This window comes from Phasianus colchicus, chromosome 4, assembly GCF_987193195.1.
Source record: "Phasianus colchicus chromosome 4, bPhaCol1.hap1.1, whole genome shotgun sequence".
Lineage (NCBI taxonomy): Eukaryota > Metazoa > Chordata > Aves > Galliformes > Phasianidae > Phasianus > Phasianus colchicus.
Genome location: NC_143439.1, coordinates 2,934,206 through 2,948,680, shown reverse-complemented (window position 1 = coordinate 2,948,680; position 14,475 = coordinate 2,934,206). Strand labels below are relative to the sequence as shown.

Below are 14,475 nucleotides of genomic sequence, written 5' to 3'. Positions count from 1 at the left end.
CACACACCACTTGCTACTAGTTCCATCTCCAGAAAATGGTTGTATAAATGTGTTTGATCCTTCAGATGAGTACTTACTCAGTTGAGATGAAAACACTGAAGATACGACTTTTTTTTTTTCCCCAAGAAAATCACAAACTCCTTTAATGTTAAACGGAGTTCACAAATAAATCTCTTCTTAAGGAAAACCTGACCATCACAGAGGTCCAGCAAAAAATGAGGTAGTTGTAAGTCATTTCAAATGGAGCTATACCAGCCTTGCAAGGCCCATCACACCAAACTCCTAGGAGGTAATAGCCAAAGGTTGTGCCCTAAGAATACCTAATCTACAAATACAGAGAAGTACTTTCCCTAGGAAATTGCCACCTAAAATGTCATGCTACAGAAACAGGGGTTCTTAAGTACTCTTTCATTTCATAAACAAACGAGTCCAACTGCAATTCTGACATTAACGTTCATTTAGCAATTAAAAAACCCTCCACTTATTAAAAGGAAAGTCCGTAAGCAACTGCTTACCTTCTGTAACACAAGTAGTCCCATTGATTTAACAATTGGTCATAGACATATGTAGAATCACCTTGACCCACCAGCTGCATCATCTGCACATAGAGCTGAGTAACACTGTATTCCACACTGCATCAGAACTACTTGGCCACGCAGCCGTTTTACAAGTAGAGGACAGAATTTTTATTTGTAGATTGCGTGAGTGAAAAAGCTCCCTCACCGCTGACCAACGATTATTTGGCACACGAACAGCAATATCTCATTCTCCAACTGCAGGCAGCTTTAACCTGCCTCTAGCTAAAAGCTATACAATCTTTAGGTTGCAGTAGAGTGTAAAAACCGCTCTAATTAAACCAAGTAAGAACTGGTTTGACCAGTGTTGCTGATCCCCCAAATAATTAAAATCAGGGAAGAAAAATCAGGAGTTGGTACTTAGTTGCACTTAAGCTTACACTCATTTTTCAGAAAAGTTTTGTAACTGAGCAACTAGAAAACACATTTCACGTAAACAACAACAAGAACCTGGATTGTTTTAAGTATAAACTCCCAGAGAATACAGTTCCACAGCACTGAAATCTCCTGGATTCGCATGTACTATAAGAGGCACTGACTGTACCTCACAGCATGCCAAATCGCACTGCAAACCAGTTGAAGCCTGACCCAAGGCAGCTGCACTTCGGCTGCATGTGAAGAGAATTCATCTTCTGCTGTCACGTATACTTACGTCCACTTACACAAGTTCTGTTTGCACGATCCACCTCTCACACCTCTCTGTTGGATCCCTGCCATTGTACCGTGCCCTGCATTACCCAGCACTCCTATGGAAAACCGACCCCACAGCAGGTTTTGAGCTAACAAAGTTGAAGCAGAACAATGGCATCTGGGCATCCTGCTGCAATCACGCAGACTGAGCAGACCACGGCACAAAAGTACCAGATTTTAGTCTATTAGTGCCAAGCTCCTTTTCTCACAAAGTGGTGCCCTAAATTCTCCAGATGTCAGGTAAGCCAGGAAGGAGCAGAGGGAGCAATTTCTCCTCTCACACAGAGCAGATAATTTCCTGTACCTTGCACAGAGTCTGATTGGCTTCCTGTCAGAGCAGTGGGTCCCGGGGTCTTTTGATCACTTTCCTCCGGCCCTCCACAACTGCTCTGATTAGAGATTGATCCCCGCGCCGCGCTTTGATCAGCAGTGCTGGCAGCCCGCAGGTGCCATACATCATCACATTAGCGGGCCACAGCAGCGTGCATCTCTCATGCTGTGCTCGCCAGCACTTTATGGATCCTGCCAGCGCACAGAACGCTTGCTGAGCTCCCCATCTTTTCTTTCTATTAGAGAGATGACGTAGAATTCTTTTATCAGGGGAGTCCCAAGTTCAAAGCTGACTAAATCACGTTAGTCTTAAAGCTGCATTTTTGTCCTATTTCATTACAGCATGCAGGAGTTTGAGAGCTCCCAGCTTCTCCTTTTGTGCCGCTCTGTGCCCAGGCATAGAGCTCGTTCCAGCTGATGCAAAGGACTTTTTTTTCCCCCTTTTTCCCTCCTTATGTTAAGCACCACGGTTTCTGTAAGCACATGCTAACGGCCCAAACTTCAGATATCGTGCACCACGCGTGGTTTCGTGCAGCACATAACGCATCAGCTCGCAAAATACTCTGACTTCGCAACAGCGGATCAAGAGGAAAGGCGCTTAGAAATCTGAATAATGTAAATCACATGGAGTTCAGAGGCTAAGCAAATTACACACCCCGGAGCCGCCCGCGCTGAATGAAAGGAGCCTTTCTCCAGCCCCGCGCAGCCCCGGCCCGGGGGGACTCCCGTCTGAGAGTTCTCCAAACACTTCAGGTACACATGAAAGTTGGAAGTAATTCCCTCTTCCTCCGCGGGATCTGCCCTCTTCCAGCCCGCCCCGCGCACCCCTCACCCACGCACGGCCCCGGCTCCCCCCCGGCGGCCCCTCTGCGCGGGGGGCTCCGCGCCCGCCCCGCCGTTACCGTTCTGTTCCTTAGCGCCGGGGAAGGCGAACTTGCTGCTGAGGTCGGACTCCGCGGCGGCCCCGTGCCTCCGTCCGGCCAGGGCGGATGTCAGCAGGAGCAGCCCGAGGAGGAGCATTGGGCCGGCGGGGCGAGGGGCTGCGGCGGAGCAGGCGCTGGCGGAGCGGCACCGAGGCCCGGGCGTCTCTCAGCGCCGCCAGGGGAGCAGGCAGCACTGAGCCTGCTCTGGCAGCGGAGAATTGCAGGGTAGTTTCCACATAATCCCATCCAAAACTTTTTCCTAGAGCCCTTGTCTGCTTCTTCAGCTTTTGTTTTTCTTGGGGCTTTTTTTTTTTTCTTAAAAAAAAAAAAAAAAAAAAAAAAAGGATCAAAGCAGGATCTGGACTCAGACCAGCTTCTCGAGGACTAAACAATCCGGGCCGTGCCGGGCGGGGGCCGGGATCGCTGCTGCAGGCGCGGGGCCGCCGGGGGCGTGCGGGCGGCCGGTGCCGCGGAGCTGCGCGCACCTGTCAGCCAGCCGGCCGCCCGCGGCGGGGCGGGACGGGATGGCCGCGCAGCGCTCCGCACCAACGCCTTCCGCGGCTCTCGGAGCCCCCCGCCGCCGGGAGGGGCGCAGGCAGCGGCGGCAGGGCAGGGCAGGCAGCCGGCAGAGGCGAGCGGCGCGGCCCCGGGAGTCTCCGCCGGGCGCCCGTCCTCTCGCCGGAGCCGCGCAGCCCGCTCGCCCCCTCCGCGACTCTTTCCCAAAGCGCCTTTCCCAAGAGCCCTCTCCCTAAACTCCTCCCTTCTGTCTCCCCCCGCTTTAAACTCGCCCGCGTCCTCCTCGCTTCCCACCTTCGCCCGCCCCCGGCCCGCAGCCGGGGCAGCCCGTTACGGCGCAGGGGGAGGACGAGCCCCCGATCGGCAACGGGATTGCGGCGCCCCGCGGCGGCCTCCGCCGCTGCCCCGCTCGGCTGCCGGCACAACAGGTGCCGCGGTGGGGCTCGGGGAGGCCTCGGCCCCAGCGGGCTCCTGAGCTCGGTCCTGGGGGCGAGGCGCCGTGCTGACTTACCGGCTGTGCTTGGAGAGGTGGTCAGTAGGCGTTTGGGTTGGTGGTAGGAGATCGGTGCTCTCCTTTGATGCTGCGAATGAAGCGCCAAGGGAAGGCTCTGGATGCGGATTGTTTCTCTTCTGAGTGAAGTTGGCGTTGGAGTGACCTTGAAACGAAGTGCTCGGCGTGCACATCGACCGGCTGAGTTGCCGCTGTGTGGTGCTTCGCAGCTCCGTCCTGTGTGGTGTTAGGTCTGGGGGAGCTTTCTTTTTTGCTTTGGAAGTCAGAAGTGAACGTGGCAAGGAGTACCCCCCCACACACACACTGATTTATTAAGAACCATTAAAACAGTGCCATGCTCAAACTTCTCTGCCTTGAGCTGATGACCTTTCTGGTTTGTTTGGATGTGGTTTGAGCTACAGCTACGTGATGGGTGGGGTAACAACAAAGAGGCTCACTGGCAGGGCAAGAGGAGTGGTGGGAAAGATGCATCTTTGCTCAAACTTCTCAGCTGAGAGAAGTGTTCTTTAATAGGAACTTCAGCCCCCGTAGCTTTGAGGAAGCTTGGGGAGATCTGTGCAGCCATGGTACCACACTCTGTGAAAGGCACAGGAGAAAGAGACTGAATCTGCACTCCTGGAGCCTTGAGTACACGCTATATAAATGCCTCATCCTTTGACCCAGCTCTTTCCATTATATAACTGAGCTATTTCTTTGCCTCAGCCAAAGTAACCCTTGAGATAGTGATAAACATCCCCTCTGTTCCTAATAAGTGACATATTTCTAGTAGCAACTGAAAGCTTTCCAGCCAAGCTGGGCTGCGTCCTGAAAGGCAGACTTGGAGCATTCCATAAATAGCAACCCTTCCCTTACAGAGGGTGAAGAAAGTCACTGCACGGAGCAGACTGTGCAGTTATTTTTATTATTGCTGTCATTATAAATAGTTATTTTTTTGGCTTCCATTGTTGTTATTTTAAATTTGAAAGAAAAATATAAAGTGCTGCTTTCCAGGTCTTGTAATAGTAGTTCTTGTAATCAAGCGATTGAAGTATTGCTTGGTAACTTAACCTTCATTTCCTGATGGTTTTGTCTTGTTTGTTTCTTGTATTTCAGGGGATTGAGAACAAGTTTCCTCTGAAAAATGTGGACCTAATGTCTCAATCTGTACACGTGAGCACATTTTTCATAGCTTTGGAAGCTTTAGGCTGCATCAGACCAGCATTTCAACTGCCATCCTGGCTCTGGCATTTCAAAGGAAAATGCAAGAACTCCCATAGTGGGTGAATATGGAATAACACTGAAGAGGAAGCTTTTTGTTTTAAACCTCTTGTAATTAAAGATCAGGGTGTATGTTTGATCATTAAGACCCTGTATCTTTTCCAAAATGCTCGTGTTGTTAATCCTATCCAAAATTCTGTGTGATGATCCTTATAAATGTCCAGTCTTTCCTGAAATTCATGCTGATCATCTGTCATCAGCTACTTATGCTTATTGTATTTTTTTTTACTTTCCAGTTTCACTGAATGTATTTATTCATTTCAATTATGAAAGTGAGTAAATAAAAATGATTTCACTTCTCCATTCATTTTCCGTGATAAAGACTTATCCTTTCCCAGCTAGGCTTTTTTTTTTTACTCTATTTTTCATCTGATTTTCTCTGTATTTCTGTGCTTTTCAGAGTCCTATCTTATTTTGTTACGTTGTGCTTGGGTAGGACAATCAGAAAACAATATTCCAAGTGAAGGCCTAATCTTAATACATGCAACAGAATAATGCAACAGAATATTTTATTATATGCAGTCTTCCTTATGCACACTTTTGTCTTTTTATTGGATCTACTTGTGCAATAATCTGCGGAAGTACTGTCAGACTCTCTGAATGGCTGGATAATTGTCCCAAACCAACAGCTGTATACTTTGGGTCATTCCATGTCAGCTCACAGGACATTGCATTATCAATACTGAGTTTCAGACAGGACCACAGTGCCACCCCATCCAAGAGTTACAGTGACTACAGCACCCAGTAAAAATGTCTCTGGATTTCATTATTAGTCGCCATGCATCCCTTTGGTGCTTGCTTTCTTTCCTTCATCTACAATAAATGCTTTATACAAATCTTTCTATCCTTGACTTTTCTCCATGTTGAGAATTACACTTCAGTCTTTGACATTTGTATCATGGTTGGTTATGATGCTACACCTCATCTGACAGCCACTTAACTTATAATATGGAGTCTTTTTCATTGTGCACTGGGGACTTATTTTAATTTTCAAAGGTTTTGTAATACAGTCCGTAAAATTGTATATTGTGTATTTTTAAATTTAAATAATGCAACAGACAGCTCTTCATTAATTTCCATCTTTAAATAGTTTGAGACACTGATTTTGCTCTGTAGAGTAGTCACAATGCTTTGCCAATCTTTCCAATTGTTTTATAATTGCTCTTTTTCCATCATCCTCGTTTGTAACTTTTCTAAGTGATTTTTCTTGTACTCAAAATTGTAATTGTCTGGATTGTCCCACAGGAATTTATTTTGCACCAGGTTCAGGAACAGTGCTGTTGAGACCTAGCCACCAGAAAAGACAATGGAAATTCAGCCTGGTAGGGCTCCAGAGATTGATTGTGATGGCGTGTAGTCTTTCTATTCCTGAACCCTAAAATTGTTGAAATGAAAAGTCTTTCTATTTTATTCTTAACTTGAAGAATTATAATTAGAATAAATGTTCATCACAATTCTCACGAACTACACTTACCTCTATAAAAATACCCCACACCAGTGTCAAAATAACATCTCTGCAGAACTGACAAAGGCGCTGTGGCTTACGTGTGCTCCACTCCTTGTCTCCTCATCACACTGCAACAATAAAAGTTGTCCACTGACATGGTCTGGAGGTGATGAGATGCTTAGATTTATGTACTCTGTCCTTTATGAGTTGAACTGATACAACAAGATCCTGACTGTTTTCAGTAGGCATTAAGTATCTCTAGCTAGTTCTGTCGGTAAATATTTCCTTTTCCTCTATGCTGTCTTCAGAAAGATCTTCCCAATCATCCCCAGCCTCCCACTGAGGTAAACCAGGAGATGTTTTCTGAGGAGGAATAGGGCCACATTTTGCAGGAAAATGGGAAGGCTAAAACATGAACGCATTTTTACGCATGGTTTATGACCAAAGGAAAATGCTTCAGGAAGACATGTAGCTTCACAAACATAATTATTTCTATTCACAAGCACAATTATAAATTCCTGTCTCACAACAGTTAGAATTAAGCATTTACTCAACTATTTATAGGATTAGGAGCCGATGTAAGGGAGAAGTTGATTCTCTTGTCTCCTCACTGCTTGTTATGTTTCCTATTATGTCTGGCTAAAAAAGGAATTCATGCATAGATACTTCTGTATTCCTGTATATTCTGAATGTATTCGTATATTTGGGCAATCAAACCAAAGAACAAGTATTTTGAAAGCTTAGCATGTAATTTAAAACTAACAAACATCTGCTCATCCAGACAAAAGACAAATGTTTGCTTTTGTTCAAGGTTCTCTTGATTTCTATGTAGTTGCATATGAAATAGTTTCTGGCTTAACAGGTTGAGGTTTGAATGCTTATGCTCACAGTATGGAATTAGTTGTAATTGTGTGAAGAACTTCTAAACAGTTAGTAAAGGTTATGTTTGTACAAAACCTCTTATGGACGAGGAATAAACATAAAAATTTAAATTGCAGTAGAAACACTAACAGTCTTTTAGAAAAGCAGCAGCTCCATATTCTGCTGTCTCGGTCACTGAAAAATGGACAATAGACATTTGCACAGATGCATAAAGAGTTGCACAGAAAACGACTCCTGCATTAGAAAGCACTCCTGTAGAAGCAAGTATTCTGCACTGGATTTTTATGGCCTGTATTATTCTTTTCCTATTAAGTATTTTTTGTATTTATTATACGAATGTAGCCTGCTTAATCTATCCTTTCTGCCACAAGCACAAGTGGCTCTTTGTTTCTGTGCTTTGGAGTTAGCCATATGGCTCACAGGGAGCTAGCTGTTCCTTCTCCTTAAAGGGGAGCACTGCTCCTTGAGGAATGAAGCAAAACTGCAAGTAAGAATGTCATGTTATTTACCATTAGATAACTGATAACAATGAATAAATTACACCATGAAACCCATACTCTCAAATATTATTCAATCATTTGTAAATGTTGCACTCTCTTTCCTTCCTTTCAGTATCTATTTTAGTACTCTAGACTTACTGTCCATTCCTACTGAATTTGTAAACAAGTTGAAGAGCCATGATCCTGGTTCTATATAATACTCAAAAATATAATGAAGAAAAAGAATGAGTTCTGAAGAGGCTTCATTTATGTCAGTGTTATGCAGTAAGGCTGCCCAGACACAACCAGAGAAGAATGAGCTCTGAAGGAAGCTTGGTCACTTGGCTCACAACTTCAAATATACCATTTCTATATTGTAAATACTTAGAAATACACCTAAAGGTAAGTATTTTAACATGGACCTCTAAGCAAGTCATTGCTGTTCTGCTCAACATTGCATAGCTTAATCAATCATTTATCAAATCGATTCAAATCTCAACCAAAGTTATTACTGAGTGTGATTTTAGAGCAGCTCCATTTAGATTCCAAATACTTTCATAAATTCATTCACACATATGGAATCCAAGCCAAATGCAAACTGAACTTTGCTTTGTGCAGGCTGTGGAAGCTACACCTGGAGACAAGAAGGATGGAGGTCCACTAGAGGTCTCCCAAACTAAAAAAATGCTGCCTACTTCTGTCACCTGGTAGCTCATTTGGATTTTGATGGGCTTCCAAAGTCAACAAGTGACAAATGTAATGCAGGTAAGTCACTTTTACTGAACTTCATCGCAGGCTGTATTGAGGCCTGAATGGGTAGCAATAACCTGTCTTGAATTCTGTTTTTTTCTCATGGGCCACGTAGGAGTGTGCTGAATACACGAGTACTCTCTTAAAAATTCATTTTCTTCCCTTTTATGCTCCCAGAGTAGAGCACCACTATGATTTCTAGGGTCTACACCTGATTCAGATGTCACTCTGTGTTCAAACAACACATGCTCTTACAAACATACCTGAGTATCTGTATGAAGGCTTGATCAGGTAGGTGTGAATGTTTGCTTATTTATAACAATATATCTGATGACTCATCTGAGGTCAGAAGCCAGATATGTTTTCTGGCTGCTTTTTAATCATATGCTAATGATTACTGATCAATAACGTCTTATGGCCTATCAGCATGCATTCAATTTCATCACGATCACAACAGAAGATGGCATAAGATTTCTCTATGATGGCTCTAAAGAACTATTGAATTCTGAATAACTATCGAATTTGTCTTTCTTCCTGTCTCCATCTCAATAAGCAATGCAAGATACAATCAAAATACAAATTTTGGGTTGTATTTCCAAACATTCTTAACTCTTGCTATTAAAAAAAATAGCATGTATCGCAGTTATAAGGTAGGATAGTTGTATACAGATTCAGTAAAACTAAGGATACTCTGTATCAAAATATACATAGGTATAAGCAGGTTATTTCATACATCAGAAAAAAAAAAAATAGCATTACAATTTTTTTTTTTTCTAATCTTCATTCCAACATATTTCTAAGCTATTTATATGTGAATATCCTACTGGCTTTGAAACTTCTCTCCAGAGAAATGATGCTCAGCCGAAGATATTTATGAGATAGTGGTATAGTTTCACCACCAATGTTTGTAATGTACTGTAGATAGCAGTGCGAAGGCAGACTATGAAATATATACATTAAGATCAGTCACATTAGCTATTTTACTGGAATATTTACATTTATAGAGCTTGGAGAATAAATAAAACAGATCTTGATTTGCCTTGCTGTCACAGGTGTTTCCAATATACTAACAGATATTATTGATGTTAAGAACTTTGTCACATGTGTATGTTTAATTAAACTACTTACGTTATATGGCTGCCTCGAGCACTACATCTTTAGTCTTTTGGTACACCATTCTAGGCAGAGTTGGAGTAATGCTGAGGCAATTATGTACTTTAGTTCAAATTCAGCAACAGAAAATCACATTGTCAGGAGCAGCCTTAGGAGAGGTTGGGTTTTTTTGTTTGTTTGTTTGTTGTGTTTTTTTGCTAAATTGAAGTTAGAGCTTACTTGGGAAACAAAATCTACTCAAGAAAATGTCACAAGCAAGTTCATATATTAGAGAAACCTAACAGAAACAGAAGAGCAACTGGGAACTGAACAGCTGACCCAACCACTCAAGAAAGATAAGGCACTAGAACCATGTACTTGTAATAGATAGAGAGCATCTGTCCCCCACTTAGCTCAACTTACCACATAGCACTTCATCTTATTTCATAGTCCTGTCCATCCTTATTCTTTCTCTTTTTCACTTTTCCTCTCTTTTACCCTTCTCAATTAATTAGTTATCACATCTACTTCACTAATTGTTTAATTGAATAAGTAAGTCTTGGCCTCCCAGTCTTATCTCACCACACTTGATTTAAGTACTAGCTTCCCCAATCCCCATTCCTTCATGTCATTCATAGAAAGTTCACATACTGCAAAACTACAATGAAATGGTAGTCAAAGGCAAGAAATATGTGTCAGAAATAGGATTTTGTTTCCAATAAAAGTAAACACACCCACTGTCTCGTTTGCCCCAGCAAATCTGACGTTTTCCCCAAACCTCTGTTATTTTAATCTCCAGTCTGTACACTTCCTAACTGAAATAATCTCTTTGCCTCTCAGTAAGGCATATTCCCTGTTCCACGTTGCCTGGAGCCAACTGGAGAGAATGTACACTATCATTTCAGCCCAACCTAGGTGTGGTGTCATCTACAGGAGCACACAGAAGTTTTAATCAGGCCATCTGGAACTTTCCCAGAGAAGAGATGGAGAGCTTCCAAGGGACTGATCTGTAAAAGATAAAGTCTTTACTGATCAAATGCAAACTGAAATTTTCCAGGTTTCCTAAATTAGATTAGATTTGTACGAAAATAACAGCTGGCACTTGTATGACAAAATAGTTAATATCACTATCTAAAACCTGGACTCAGTGGAAAGTGTTGAAGAAAAGGTTTAACGTGGAGGGCATACAAAATCATAAACACTGAATTTCTCATCAGTTGTCTCATTCACAGAACAATCTTAATTATTTTGGCAGAAGTAAGGTCCAAGTTGGAGCATGGAGGCTTTCATCCTATGCATTTTTCCAAACACATAAATATGAAAAGTTGTTTAAAAAACCACCTTAGTAGATGGCAGCAATTCTAATATTTTTAGAATTATTAAACACATACATTAATATGTTACAAAAGCAGATATAAGGCTCTATAGGGATGTTTTTAATGAGAAAATGCTATTGCCAAGGGAACTCAATGCTATCAGTCTTCTTCCACCCCTTCCTACATAAATGTAGATAGAATTTTTGCAGATTATTGATTGATTAGAATGATACAAGATACTGAAGGGTGTTAAAATTTTACATAGATATTCAGGACCTACATTGTAGAAGATCATTACTTTAGTATTAATATTTTGAATCAAGCATTAATTTTTATATTTGGGAATTCAGGTAATGCTGCAGAAGACTTAAAATCTTAAGAACTGCCAGTTGGACAGAAGTATAAAGAACTTACCAATGACACATTATTCATACCAGTAAATTCTCATTGTTATTTCCTTGCCAATCCACTGAATGGAAAAATAGCACAAGGAAAATGATTTTAAAACTTTTTCCAGTAATTCTTCAAAGCTATCCCACTATTAATCATTGGAGTTCACGTCATCTAGCTAAGAATGCACAGTATTCCAAAGTATTGCCAACATTTTTCTTTATTGATCACACACTGGCACCAAATCACAGTATCTTATTCCCACAGCGCCACAAAAAAATAAGAACTTCAGCTTCACTACCATCTGGATCACAGATCATCCCATAAAATGTGTTCAGGTTGACAGTAAGTCTTTGAAATGCTTATTCCATATTATGTTTCTGATGATGTTGTATGTTGTGCCCTGTCACAATCCATTTTGAAAAGAATACCACTCGATTACAGTTACAATTTATAAAAAAATACAATTTTGTCCTCAGAAAATGATCTGTCTCAAGTTAGGTATTTAGGTGGGTTTATAAACATGAGCTGTGATATTGTCATTCCCTAGTGCTTTGTCAGCATGTTAGTTACTGTCAGAAGCCTACAACTTAAGCAGGACCTGAAGCTGTCAGCATCATTTTGGATGGCGCTCAGCATCCCACAGGATTAGGCTGCAGTCCGGAAAGCACATCAGCAGTGCCCAGAAAGAATGGTGTGCCTAAATGGGAACAAGGGTGGACTCGAAGCCTTTAATGAGTACAAAACACAAAGATTGTGAAAAGGATGTAATTCAAAAATATTAACCAGTTTTGAGATAGTTCTTAATCTACGCAAAAGGCACCAGCCTAGGCAGGTTTTGCTAGGATCAGATTCCAAGAGATTCAACCTGATCCAATCTAATCCTTATCTCTTATGAGGAAAGTCTCTAAGAGCTGGAGAAGTGAAAGCTCAGAGGGATCTCATCCATGTGTATACAAATACCCAAAGGGAGGGTATAAAGAAGAGGAAGCCACAGTCTTTTGAATGGCACTCGATACCAGGACAAGAGGCAGTGGGCACAAAGTGAAACGTGTCTGAACACCAGGCAGCACTTCTGTGCTATGCAGGTGCTGGAGCCCTGGCACAGGCTGCCCAGAGAGGCTGTGGATCCCCTCCTCCTTGGAGATCTCCCAAAGCCACCTGGACACGGGCCTGGGCAGCTGCTATGGGTGGCCCTGCTGCAGCCGGGGCTGGGCCTGGTGGACCTGGCAGCCCTGCCAGCCTCAGCCATCATGGGATTCTGTGATCAGCACACACGCAGTTTCCACCAACATTAAATTTACATCTTAACATTAAGATATTAAAATCATCATAGCACTAAGAATTAATAGGCATGGAGTAAAGCGTTTCCTTATGCCATGAAGTGTCAAATTGCCTTGTAATGTTTACGATCTGATAAATTTTTTTACTTCAGTTTCTACTGAAATGGGCCTCTAAGGGATCGTATCTGCTTTGTTAATCATTACTTTCAAGTTAAAATCTCAAGATAAGGATGTGAAATAATCTAATCCTGTGTTATGTGATAGGAAAAGACCTATATCTAGGCCAATATCCTGTGTGAAATCACACCTTTATTTTTCAAGTAAGATCAAGTTTCTTGTATAAATGATAGCCTTTGAACTCTTCCCAAACAGTTCCCCTAATAGCCCTTCTGCATTACAGTTTTGCTTCACACTGTGCCTAAGAATGTAGCTACTTTCTTCTGAAACTAGTTAACTGCAGTTTGCGCTGACAAAAGGTACCTCGTCACCAGAGACCAGAGATGCTGGTCCTTTAGGAACTGACATCAGGGCGATCTTGTGGCGTGCTGTCTGGAGGCTGCAATGTCAGGAGCAGTGCCACACAGGGTGATGACAACCACCAGCTCACAGATAGGCCAGTCAGTAAATACCCACAGGATGCGGGGCAGGGAACCAGTACCCTTGGGAGTCAACTGCTGACAGGGTCTCCTTTGAAGATGAATTCATCCTTGTTAGTCTGCGAGAATGTGTAAAGGCAAATGACATCACCAACGTCTCTTCCTGGAAAAAAAAGGAATGAAAACTGGTTAAAATATCCTGATACTTATAAATTCCTTTTGTCCTGTGGGAATGTGAAAGAACAAATAGACTATTTACTTAAGCAATGCTGCAGTTCCCCTTAGCCGTGCTCTGGGGTGGCATTTAAGTCAGTAAGGGCGGCATTCTTTCCAATGTGAATGCAGTCAGCAAGATCCTCTACATAAATAATTTACTCTATAAAGTACCCGTATTAACATCTCACTGTCAAACCACTTTGTGCGGTAGAGTAAGATCATTGCCTTAAATATGGTAGCTTAGTTCACAACTATTTTAAGCAGTCTTAAAGGATTTTAGAATTTTGGCTTTCATCATAGGCTCCTTGAAGGTGACTCTGAGTAATGGCTGCAGTGGAAAATTTCCTCCCTGTGACCTATGGGACAATTTTAAACACAGAGTTCATGAAATCATTCTTTTTAAATGCAGGCCAAGCAAAGATTTATTTGTAAGTTTTGGGAAGATGACTAGAGAAATTATTCCCTCTTGGGAGAATCAGGACTCCCATTCCTCTGATAGGATTATTTAGACTCTTACATCTCCTTCCCTCTCATTGGAAAATGTAAGAGGATTAAAGTAAGGATCCTATAATCTAATGTCTAGCTTTATTCACTTTCATATATTTTTTTCTTACATCTTCTGCAGTATAAACGGCGAACCCAAACTACCCAAGCCTGTGTGCTTTCCATCTGCCTTTGAACTCTGGTAATGGGCCTCAGAAGGTAGAAACATTCTGACTTTTTGGGTATTTCAGATCAGTGTAGTTAAAGTAATAGAGTTGGTAAGCAGAAAAAAAGTGGTCAGTCCAACTGAGGAAAAATAAAAACAAAACCTCAGCATCTCTTGTCATAAAAAATGAGAGAGCCTGAGGAGCTAAGGCCACAGCTTAAGCTAGCACTTCTTGCAAGCAAAGGGCAACAGGGTCTGACTTTATTATTGTCTTTGAATGTCTTCACTTTGAACTAAAGGAAAATGAGGGCTGGAACCTGGGTGTGGGAAGACTGAACAAACCAAAGGCAAGGATGTAGTAGTGTTTGCAAAGGGAGATAGCCAAATCTGGGAGCTGATGGTTTTCATTGGTTGAGGAGCTCTAAAGAACTAGTGTAAGTCTCTGAATTACAGCCAGATGGAATGAGCTCTGGGAGGCTGGATGAAGCTGACTTGTACCCATGTAAAAGTCCTCCAACCAAGGCAGTGTGCAGGGGGGACCAAGAGAAGTGCTGTACTGTGAGAGACCTGTCA

The 14,475-nt window shown here is 42.4% G+C and overlaps 1 protein-coding gene and 1 long non-coding RNA gene across 2 annotated transcripts in view; both read right to left on the bottom strand.

Moving 5' to 3' along the window:
- PDGFC (platelet derived growth factor C) overlaps window positions 1–2,827 on the bottom strand; it is a 116,627-nt gene extending 113,800 nt beyond the window's left edge. The window contains exon 1 of the mRNA XM_031614242.2: window positions 2,498–2,827. Within this exon, the coding sequence (XP_031470102.1) occupies window positions 2,498–2,615 (118 nt within the window). The 5' untranslated portion in view covers window positions 2,616–2,827. The remainder of the gene's footprint in view (window positions 1–2,497) is intronic.
- Window positions 2,828–9,226: 6,399 nt separating this feature from the next.
- On the bottom strand, window positions 9,227–13,171 carry LOC149918009 (uncharacterized). The gene is made up of 3 exons (XR_016466280.1): window positions 12,922–13,171; window positions 11,183–11,237; window positions 9,227–10,459 (listed from the first exon to the last, which is right to left on the bottom strand). It is a non-coding gene; the product is annotated as an uncharacterized LOC149918009 (long non-coding RNA).
- Between the last annotated feature and the right edge of the window lie 1,304 nt (window positions 13,172–14,475).